Source organism: Pteropus medius, unplaced genomic scaffold, assembly GCF_902729225.1.
Source record: "Pteropus medius unplaced genomic scaffold, Ma_sr-lr_union100, whole genome shotgun sequence".
In the NCBI taxonomy this organism is placed as follows: Eukaryota; Metazoa; Chordata; class Mammalia; order Chiroptera; family Pteropodidae; genus Pteropus; species Pteropus medius.
Genome location: NW_024355327.1, coordinates 2,786,175 through 2,797,635, shown reverse-complemented (window position 1 = coordinate 2,797,635; position 11,461 = coordinate 2,786,175). Strand labels below are relative to the sequence as shown.

The window sequence follows — 11,461 nt, the reverse complement described above, 5'->3', positions numbered from 1 at the left end:
AAACTCTAAATAAAATATTAGCAAACAACATCCAGCAGTATATTGAAAAAATAATACATCACTAAAGTTAATTTATTCTAAGAATGCATGGATGGTTTAATATAATAAAATCCATGATTGTAATTGGTTAGATTGGGGTTAAAAATCTCACATTTGATAAAATTCAACACCTACTCATAATAAAGCAATATAGTGCTTCCTTACTCTGATAAAGGGTATCTATCAAAAATCTAAAACAAACACCATATTCAGTGCTGAAATATTAGAAACAGTCAAGAATAAGATAGAAATGTCCACTGTCATCACTGCAATTCAACATTGTGCTGGAGATTTTGGTTAGTTCAGTAATGTTTTGCTTGTTAGCAAAAGAAAATAAAGATTAGATAGGAAGATACCATTACTTGCAGACTCTACGATTATTTACACAGAAAATTCAAGAGAGCCTATAAACTTAGAACCAAAAAAGAGTTGAAGTTTGTGAAATACAAGATTATTATATAAAAACATCGCATTTCAATAACCATCAATACATTATAAATTTGAAAATATAATTTATAATAGCAACAAAAACTTTGAGAGATATGTAGAAATAGTTCTGTGAAAACCACTGACAAAGTTAATTCTTCTGTTTCTAGTTGAGGAACTAGAAGCCCTGAGAGGGAAATGACTCTTCAAAGGACACCAGTGGCAAATCTGTAAGCCAGGGGCAAATCTGTAATTTTCAGTGGCAACAAATTCTGGACATCTGCGTGTTGGATAATTTCGGTATTGTCTTTCTTTTGTAAAAAATAGAACTAATAGTTTTCTAATTATAAATTCAATATTAATTCTAGAAAACATAGAAAATTCAGAAGAACATTAAGAAGTAGTAAGTCACTAACGTACCCGTCCTGCTACCTAGAGAACTATGATCAGTGATTTGGTATATTTCCTTGAAATTTTTGTCTATGTATACTTATGTTTTTAAAAATAAAATTAGGATTATACCATGTATACCATTTTGTGCATTTCTTATTTTTTCACTTATTTTCCTGTATACTCACCTAGTCTTTTTGAATATGATAATGCAGTACTCAGTTATGTTGATGAAGCAGATGTCATTTATTTAACCTATCAGTTTGCGTTTTCAGAGAAAACTCAAGAGTCAGATATGACTGTGATGATCATATGATAGAAGTTAAACCTCAGAGGCAGCTCACACACATGACATGAAATACAGTTGAGTTTCTCAGTGGTTATCCTACTGGAGAAGGGGAAATGGCAAAACCAACGTCATATACTGGGTCCCACCAGGAAGGGGACAGAGATCTGGTTAGCAGGAACAGATGGGATTTGGAAATCTATGCTTGGAGACCAATTAGTTCTGAGTCTTTTGCGTAATTCCTCACCCTCTGCAGCCTTGGCTTCCTTCCTGGTGACATGAGAACAATACCAGCGCCCAGACTCAAGTAGGGCCAGCTCCTTTAGGCCTCAGAGCTTTTTCACTGTTTTTTTTTCTGAAGTCAGCTCTGCCCTTCTCCCCATCTGGCTGCGCATGTTGACCCTTCAGGCCTGGCTGCCCTTACTCACTCTGCCCACCAGGCATAATAGTAGATCTTATTACAGGTCTTATTACAGCCTCCCCAACGGAAGGCAAGGCTAGGAGGTTCTCAGCCACAGGCCCAGTGTCCAGGTATTCCTTGGCCACTGCATCTGAAGCAGAGGCCCCCTCCCCTTATTCTCCACCTAGTTCCTCTTAACTTGCACCACCCAACACTTATTATCATAACTTGTCACGATTTTGTCTACTGCCTGTTTCCTTGGGTTGTGTCTGTTTTCTCCTCTATTTAGTAATCTCCCACGTCTTGGTAGGCCGCTGTACCCCTTAGACCTGGCACATGGTCGGGACCCCATACATGTCCATGAAAAGGACAAGAAAAACAGCGGTGGGGACACTAAGTCCAAGGACGCAGAGGAAGACAGGGGCTAGGGTGGTCACTGGGCTGATCCCAAACTGCAGGCGGAGGCAGGACGTAGAAGAGGGCTCTGGGCGGGGCCTCGGGGTTTCGGGGCGGAGCCTCGGGGGGCGTGGATGGGGCTTCGCGGCTGCGGTGGAGCCTGCCTGACGGTGCAGCCTGGCTGCGCCCGACTGAGTTGCTCCGGCCGCCCGGCCCTTTGGCTTCCCGCACGCAACGCCATTAGGGGGCGTCCGCGCTCGTGGCGCCGCCGCTCTTCTGGGAGGCGCCTCCCGCGCCGGGCGGCAGGAGCCGCAACTCCGGGCGCGGGCTCAGTCGTCCCCTCTGCAGCTGCTGCCGCCGCCGGGCGCGGGCTCGCTCGTCCTCGCGCTCGCGCTCTCCGGCCGCCGGCGTCTCCCGGCCCGGCCGCCGCCGCCAGCTTGCAGTGAGTGGGGGCGGGCCCGAGGCTTGGGGGCCCGGCGCTCCGGAGGGCCGGGCGCAAGGAGAAGCCCGCGCGGAGCGGCCGGGGGAGTGGGATTGAGGAGAATCCAGGCGGCGGCGGGGCCACGCCGAGGGGACGGCGGGGAGCCCGGGCGGCGCGCTCCGGAGCTGGCACGAGCCCACAGCGGGATGCCCGCGGCCGAGCGGCGGCGCTTGGGCTGGGGTTCCGGGCCCGCCTGGCGGGGACGTGCGGTTTCGGCGGACCCGGGTTCGGGCTTCGGTGCGCGTCCCCCGCTCGGGCCCGGAGCATCTCCGGTCTCACACCGGAGCCGGGTCGGGGTGGGGGGACTTCGCTTACGGGGCAACAGCGAAGCCCGGGCCCGGCCGCGGATACCTCGAGGTGTGCTCGAAAATGATTGTTTTTTGGGGTGGGGTGGGGTGGGGTGGGGGGAGCTTTATTAGCCTTGGTTTTCCCTAATTTAAACCCTACCGCAGGGCTTCTGAGCCCTGCCATAGGGGATTTTCTGTTGACTGCAACTGAGTTTTTTATGCTCAGAATTGCGTGTCATGGCATTTTTAATGCTTGATGTCAGAGGCGATAAATGGCCATGGTAATGGGGAGCCCCTGAAGCACCTGCTGGGCTGATGGTGGTGGAGCTGTATCTGGCGTGGAACGCGAGAAATTAAACAGAGATCCTATTTGGATAATCTGAAGTTATCAAGTTTCTGTTCAAGTATACCAGTTCTAGAACAAGTTGATAAATTCAGTTTTAGGACTTTGTGACCGAACAGGTTTTATTCAGTGCAGAGAGACCCCGAGTGACCTGGTTTGGCTACGGTTGTTTGGGGTAGCCTAAGTGTCTCTTAGCATTTCCCCTTTGGGTGTTCGTTTTCTTGCTGTCACAAATGCTCAAGTACATGAATGATTCCAGGATAGGAAAAAAGTAGGGGACAGTATTTAGCAGAGTCCAGAGACAAAGATTGAGATGTTTTCAAATGAACAAATGTGTAGGTAGGGAAAGGAAAATCTTTTTACCTGCAAGGTTGGTAGGTCGGGAGATCTTGTACTTTGAGAACTGTAAGTCCTTACTAATATTTCATTTTGTGTAATGCCATAGATGATCATAGATGCCATGCCTAAGGTTTGTGTGATTTGAATTTTCATAAGTCATATTTTAACCAAAGCATTACTCCATAAAGGAATCCTAGGGTGGGTCTTTCTATCAATCAATCCCTCAGTGTCTTGGATTTTGATATTTGTAGTTTATTTAAGATGGAATAGACATATTTACTTGGACTCAGGTTTTCTTTGGAAATAATCCTGAGTCATGCCTTGGAGAAGTTCCTTCTGTGACCAGAAGAAGCTCAGGTATCTAGGAGTCTTTATAAAAGCTGGATGTGCCCCTTTACCTGTAGTTCTTCCTTCTGGAGCGCCAGGGAAAGAAGGACCTGGGGAGCTCGTAAGTAAATTAAGAGGACTTCCCATATTCACCCTGTCTTCGTGCCAGTGCTCTAAATTATTTGTGACCACACTCAAGTTTCTGAATTTACCACAGAAATTTTGTTTATATGGCCACTAGTATTTTCATGTTTGTTTAATACTTGCCAGTCTACAAATAGCTCTCTATTCATGATCTCACTTATTTTCTCCTTTCTCCCAAAGCAGCAGCTGGGCATAAAGAGAGATTTACTTAGGGTCTCATAATAGTAATGGAGCAGAATTTGGATACAGATCCTCTTCACTCCTAATCTTCTGTTTCCTCTGCACTTGGCGTGCATGTGTCTTCAGAACTTTAGTCCTCATCTGTTACCCTGTAGGTCATTTGTTGCCTTTGTGTTATGCCTAACTGGTATTATTGCTTTGGGGAAGATGGTATTATCTTCTTTTATCTTGTGGAGACTGAGGGTAAGAGGAGTTTAATGATTTTGTGACTATTTATGACAGCTCTTTAGTATTAAGGTCACTTTAAAATTTAGAGAACCTTTCTTCTAGACAACATGGAGAGAGGAGAGAGAAAAAAATTAGTTTCAGAAAAAAAAACCAATCCATTTCTTTAGTGGCATATGGTTAAGAATAACCTGCGATCACGATCACATTCTCCTTGTGCCCCTGGCTACTTGTGCCAGCCTGTAGGTGAATGTCAACCCAAAGACTCCTTTAGATGTTGCTGAACTAGTTACTATAAAAAATATTTCACTTTCAAACTTCCACATTTCAAGAACAGAGAAATTCAGTACAAAGGTAATTTGAAGGTATGTATAGATGGAATTTATTGGGCCTTCTTTTCTGAATGCCAGACACAAAGATTTCCATAGAAAGGCAGGTTTTTATTATTTATTCAAGTTTGGAGATATGTGTATTGCAATGTATAGGTTGTTATGTAGGAATAGAAATTTTGCCCCAGAAAATTCTTAGTCTTGGTCTGTAGCAGAAATGATAAACCCAGAATATTTGTGTTAATAAGTTAGTTCATTTTTAACCAGAAGGCCTGTAATTGCAATTCTACAGTGGTGGAGAGAATGGCTTTCAGGGTTCTTAGCTTAGTCTTTAAGGTTTTAACTTGTTGAATTGTGTATTTTTCAGATTTGTTACTTTAGAAAATTCTTAGGTTCTTTTAAAGCTTTTATAAATTCTTTAGTGTTTTCCTTAAATTAATTATCTGCTAACAGAATTCATACATTAGTCACAACCTTTGAAGCTTAAATGTGGGTAAATTTTCAGTGGTGCTTTATATTCTTTGGGAGTTGTCAGCCAGTTTCCACAAGAATTTTATTTGGGCCAAAGGTCAGATTTTTTCAGGTAAACTAATTTTACAGAGTCTGAAGCCTTTCTTTGAACTTTATAATTGTGCTTGGTTGCAGCCACTGTTTAAAACGATCTTTAGTACAGCAGCTCACTTTAAAGGAAATTTTTTTCATTGTTACCCTCTTAATCTCCATTCTCGGCAATTTTTTCTGAAATATTAGATTTTTCTTTGTTTTCATCAAATAAAATAGGCCCATTCGATGCCCATTTCAAGACCTTCTTTCTGCTGCCTGTTTTGTGGTCATTTAACTTCTCATTAAGCCCTCCACTGGAGACCGTGCCAGAAAGAAGAGAAGATGAAAAGCAAATAAATCATTTTCTAATTGTTAGCAGCTCTGGAAAATGATTTAGAAGAGATTGAAGCTATTCCGGAAATTCTTTTGGATTATGTTCTGTTTCATTCATCTGCATTATCTCTGAGATGTTCCTGGTAGATGCTGATTATCAAGCTATTGGATGACCAAGAGTCTTGCTGCTTTTTTTTGGTTTGTTTCTTGCCGTATCTAAGCATTCCCATAGAGGATGTTTAGAAGTGAGGAGTAGTGATAAAACTTAAACTAATCGATACTATTTTTTCTCTCAGTGAACAATTAGATTTTTTGGATAGTTAAGTCATTGTTATTGTATAGTAACTTTGTTTTATTTTGATGTTGGGAGGTTTTTGGGTGTTTTTTAAGAAACATGGGCTTATATATATTCCCATAATTGCTTTCCTGAATTATTAAGCTTGAGGTTTCATTACATCTTTGTACTAGAACAGAACCTTGGCTTTTGCTGTGGAACAGATAAAAGGAAAATCATAAAATTTTCCTTTTATGATTGCTCAAGAAGTTATCTTGTTATGATTTAGCAGCTACAAAGGAAAACAAATAATAGTGGAGAGACCTTGCATAACAGCTGTAACATTGATGTCTGATTTTTTTTGCTTGTTGTTGGTCCCCCATTTCTCATTTAACCATTGGATATTCATTTATTGGAGTTCTTTACTTCACTTAAAAGACAGGACAGCAGCCTTCGATCACACAAGTGAGTAGGTTCTTTCTATTTTGCTTCAGGGGAATTTTTACAAACCCGTTATGACTGCTCACTTAGACTGAGTTCTGTTAAATTTGTAAGTAAATCCTTAGTAGGTGGATAGGGTTAATAGAGAGCTGTAGAGAGTCTAAAGTTAATCCTTTAAGTTTCTTGTTTCTTGGATTCTGTTCTTTTGATTTCCACCCAAGGAGAGGATTTATGGAAAGATCTAGACTAGGAGTCAGAAAACCCAAGTTCTTATTCTGTTACTTTCCAGCTGTGAGACCTTGAGCAAGTCACTTAATATGCTGTTTCTCTATTTTGCATCTCTAAAATGGGTACAGTAATTCATGCTCTGCTTGCTGTATCAGGAATGTTTTGTGTGTTTGGCGGGGGAAGGCCCCTCCCCCTTTTACTTAAATTGTTTCTTCATTCTAGCATCCCTTCTCAGGTTGTCCAATATTCCTGCAGAGTTCTACTGAGCAAGTTTTTCGTAGAAGTCTTCCATTTTTCCATTTGGAATTGTTCTTACTCTTTCTTCTGGAAGGCCTCTTCCAGTCTATGTATTATATAGCACTTTTGAATTCTGTTTTGTACTTCAGTTGTTGCATGTTGCCTTTCTAGTTAGATAGAAAGCTCTATGAGGGCAAGGATTGTACCTTTCCTGTTTTGGTGTGTACACGTTGCACATAATGTTTATTGACCTACAGTAAATGTTGGTTGACTGAGTTATATTTAAGGCTGTCAGGAGTGAATACTTTGAGTGATGAGAAAATACCAAAGATGAGCATCTTACCAGAATTTTTGGATGACAGGCCTTTTAAATTGCTCAGTTACTGATAGTCTGTTATATCAGTAACTGAATCAGCTCCTCATAATACGGATTGGTAAACCCTGTGTCTTGGTTTGCTTGACTTCAAATACTGTTTGTGAAGCAAGTCAGAGGAATGAAAAATTGTCACAACAGTCTTGAATTTGACATTTGTTCCATTTCTCACCCTAAAGCATGTGGAGGCCTATCTATATCCAGTTGCTGAGTGTAGAGAATAAAAACTGCACGTTGTCTGGTCCACGTTTTAGCTTGTTTGCTTTGAAGAATTTTTGAGGTGGAGAAATAGATGCTTCAGGCTCTGATTTCAGCCCATGCTGTGCTATGCAAATGTTCTCTACATGCCTGAGTGACCTTTTGAGAAAGAGCCTTTGTGATCTTCTGTAGCCAGGGCCTGTTCTGGGAATAGTGTGCCAGATTCCTCTAAAATTGGGAAAAGCGAATCTATTCAAAGACCACATAAAAAAGCCCATGCTTTTCCTGAATAAATACTGATACGTCCATGTATCTTACTGTCTCTTGCCAGATTTTAAAATTTGCTCTGCAGTTTGCTTTGCTGGTTGATTTGGGGAATGATGTGTGTGAGAGGGAACTGACTAAAGCACTTCAGTAGCTGGGAAACTGTTTGTTTAAATGATTTTGAATTGTAGGTAAAATAAATTAAAACTGGCATCATTAAGTATCTGGGTGTTTATCAGTGTCCTCAGGCTGGCTCTTCTTAACTGCTGGCTGAATGACTCCTAAACAGATTCGTAAGGTTCTTTTTGCCTTAAATTGTGCTCTAATGGTTTGGCATTTAAATAGTTTTCTATTTGTTTTGATTATTGTGTAAAATGAAATATATCATTAAAAGTATAATTAAATACCATTCTGATGTATTTCTCTTGGAAAGTGATGCTGGTGTTTTGAGCTGAGATGTATAGTTTTTATTGCTTTTACTGAGATGTTTGGTTTGTATAGCTTAAATACTGGTGAAAAAAATTTTTTCGTTTCTCTTAAACCTTTTTGATAGAGATCATCATAGATTTGTACAAGGATAAAGTTGTAGAGTTTATCATAATGTTCTATAGAAAATCTAAAAATTGAATTTTCAGAGAAGATAGGTAGAATTTGAATGACCAGTTTACTTACTGGGTGATAATTTTCCCTGGAAAGATTAGCTAGCTACACCTTGGAAAAAGCTACACATCGCGGGAAGGATAGAGAACTCATAGAAAGTCCTGGATAAATGCTTTCTTCCCCAGATCTTTGTCCTGTAGCAGGTTTTAATTGAGCAAAGATGAGTCCTTGTCTGGTATTTTGCCTGCTTTTTAGGGTGGAGAAATCTTTCTTTTTGTAGTTACATGTGCTGTCATGTCTTTTTCTCCTCCCCAAGTTTCCCTGGAACCTGGGCTCCCCAAGACGCAGCGCTGGAGCAGATGGATAATGGAGACTGGGGCTATATGGTGAGATGCTTTTGCAGATGCATTTTGAAGGCCGGCAAAATTTTTGTGTCTTTCCCCCTTCATTATATATTCTTAGGTATAATATAGCTTGTAAGGCTGGCAGTTATAAATTGGTGCAACTTATCCTTAGTTTAGATGTATTTTGGGGTGTTTTGTTTTGCTTCGTGTTTTTTATGTAAGCAAACTCAATATGGACCCTCCAAGTAACTTTTTATAATCACTGATTTGAGCGAGATCACGATTTTTTGGCCTTTAAAGTTTATTGTTCTTAAAACTCTTCCTTCATAGATTAGCGACTATGTAAAGGGTCTAGCATGTAATTTTCTTGTGGTTAGGGAGGTTAGCCAATGAGAAGGTGCCACTTCTCCCATTTGCACTTTTTTTGAGTGTGTGCGTGTTCCCGTTTTTCTTTTCCTTTGGTAAGAAATATTTTACTTGCCTAGTACCTGAAGTCTATCTATCTGTCTTCATTTTTTTTCCTTAAATATGATTTCTGAAGCGTAAGGTATATATTATTTGAGAAGCTTGCTTTTCAAAACTAAAGGCCAAATTTGCAACATTAATGTTACAAAAGTGAATACACTATCAGATTTTGAAATCTGAAAGCTGCTGTTAGCCTTTGGGTATTGTGTCGACCAACTATGTATTTTAACTTAGTATGTGGCACTGTTACTACCACGAAAAAGTTATGAAGATTAGATCTATACAGTTTTTTATCTAAAAATAACTTTCATGATTCCCCCCTTTTTGAGGGGAAAAAACAAAAGAAATATTGAAAATACATGTTGTGATATTATCAAATAAGATTTTTTTGCCTATTTATGTCAAATTGAATTAAAAATGAAAGTCTCTTTTTTTTAAAAATCAGAAGCTTAGTTTATTTTAGTTTGGCCTTTGTCTTACCATTATACACTCTCACCAAAAACTTCTCCTTAGATACTGGGCCTTTGGAAATCATGCCCTTGTTTTTTAGTTTTAAAGAATTGGATTTATCCCTTTTTCCCCTAATGAAAGCGAATGTTAGATCCCTTTGTTTAGGTGGGTTTACCACTGAAAGTAAAGCTATTTTGCATAATAGGATTGCTAAATACGTTATAACCCAAAGGAAACTTTTGCTTTGCTTGTTACTCTTAATTTTCTTAACTTGTCAAAGCGGGGATTTAAAAAATTTCAGATGACTAATCATGTTTTAAAAAATTTCAGATGACTGACCCAGTCACGTTAAATGTAGGTGGACACTTGTACACAACGTCTCTCACTACATTGACGCGCTACCCGGATTCTATGCTTGGAGCTATGTTTGGGGGGGACTTCCCCACAGCTCGAGACCCTCAAGGCAACTACTTCATTGATCGAGATGGACCTCTTTTCCGATATGTCCTCAACTTCTTGAGAACTTCAGAGTTGACCTTACCCCTGGATTTTAAGGAATTTGATCTGCTTCGGAAAGAAGCAGATTTTTATCAAATCGAGCCCTTAATTCAGTGTCTCAATGACCCTAAGCCTTTGTATCCTATGGATACTTTTGAAGAAGTTGTGGAGCTATCTAGTACTCGGAAGCTTTCGAAGTACTCCAATCCAGTAGCTGTCATCATAACCCAATTAACCATCACCACCAAGGTCCATTCTTTACTAGAAGGCATCTCAAACTATTTTACAAAGTGGAATAAGCACATGATGGACACCAGAGACTGCCAGGTTTCCTTTACTTTTGGACCCTGTGATTATCACCAGGAAGTTTCTCTTCGGGTCCACCTGATGGAATACATTACAAAACAAGGCTTCACGATCCGCAACACTCGAGTGCATCACATGAGTGAGCGGGCTAATGAGAACACAGTGGAGCACAACTGGACTTTCTGTAGGCTGGCCCGGAAGACGGATGACTGATCTGCAACCCTGGGAGAAGTTCCTGGAAACTGTCTCCAGGAGATGGAAGACGATTTTTTTTTTTTAAATCACAGTGTGGGTTTTCTTTTTTTTTTTTTATTTGTATTTATTTGAAGGCGTTGAGAACCAGAAGGAAGTTTTGTGCTTTAGGAGACTCCTCTGTTTTGTTCCCTTCTCCCTGAGTATGCATGTGCCTGTTCAGAGCCTCCAGATACCTTTTTTATAAAAAGAAGTCTGAAAATCATTATGGTATATAATCTACCCTTAACAGAGCTTTTTTTTTTTTATTACAGTGCTAAAATGATTTCTGATTTAATGGTCCCTAACTCAACTAGAAGGCTAAAAATGCAGGAATGAAAGAATAAACAGAGTACTCATGATGCCTTTGAGAAAAATCAAAACATCATGTTGGGTGACCTAGTTTCCAAACCAATAACCAGTATTGTAATATTAAAGAAAAACTGTTCCAATCATTTAAAAGTACTTGTTAAGTACTGCTTTTTACAGTTATGACAACTGTTTCTTTCTATGCATATAAATCAAGCAACCAAATATCTGTAGCCATGGAAATGTCTGACTAGAAATATTTATATTGGATTCTGAATACAAAATGTCCCTGTGGTAGAAATCTTACTTCTTATGCCTGGTGGAGTGTAATTCCCAAGTGTACTGTCTACCGGGGGAAAAAAAAACTAATAAAAAATGAAATACAAAAATTAGGTTTGTATTTATTATTGTTACTTAATGTGGAAAATCATTTTATGTCTAAAGTATGCATTGCTTGTTTTATGGACCAATATATACTGCCTACAGCACATTTGTATTTGATTCAAGAGGACTCAGTGGAACCCTAGGATGCAGTTTATAGAACTCTACTGTGTTATTAAAGCAGGAATAGATGGGATTATTAATGTTGTCTAAAAGAGTGGAATTTGAACAGTGAACATACAGTTTGACAACTTTTTCAAATAGTACGTAAGTTGAAGATTAAAGATTTTCCTTTAATAAGCCACCAGTTGTCATAGTTCTTAATGAGACCCTTATCCTAGCTTTGTGCACAGGGACAAACTGGCTCTTTAGTTATTTTATTCTCATATATTAT

At 39.8% G+C, this 11,461-nt stretch overlaps 1 protein-coding gene across 6 annotated transcripts; it reads left to right on the top strand.

The window, feature by feature from the left end:
- The first annotated feature begins 2,200 nt into the window (after positions 1-2,200).
- Positions 2,201-11,078, top strand: KCTD6 (potassium channel tetramerization domain containing 6). Of its 6 annotated transcripts, none has more exons than XM_039858635.1 (3): positions 2,201-2,379; positions 8,400-8,469; positions 9,673-11,078. In XM_039858635.1, the coding sequence occupies exons 2-3, from the start codon at positions 8,443-8,445 to the stop codon at positions 10,357-10,359; spliced, it is 714 nt and encodes a 237-aa protein (XP_039714569.1). In that variant the 5' UTR covers positions 2,201-2,379; positions 8,400-8,442; the 3' UTR covers positions 10,360-11,078. The 6 variants fall into 6 exon arrangements, with proteins under 6 accessions (XP_039714569.1, XP_039714573.1, XP_039714574.1 ...); XM_039858639.1 differs by lacking the exon at positions 2,201-2,379 and adding an exon at positions 2,549-2,775; XM_039858640.1 differs by lacking the exon at positions 2,201-2,379 and adding an exon at positions 2,818-3,835.
- The last annotated feature ends 383 nt before the right edge of the window (positions 11,079-11,461 follow it).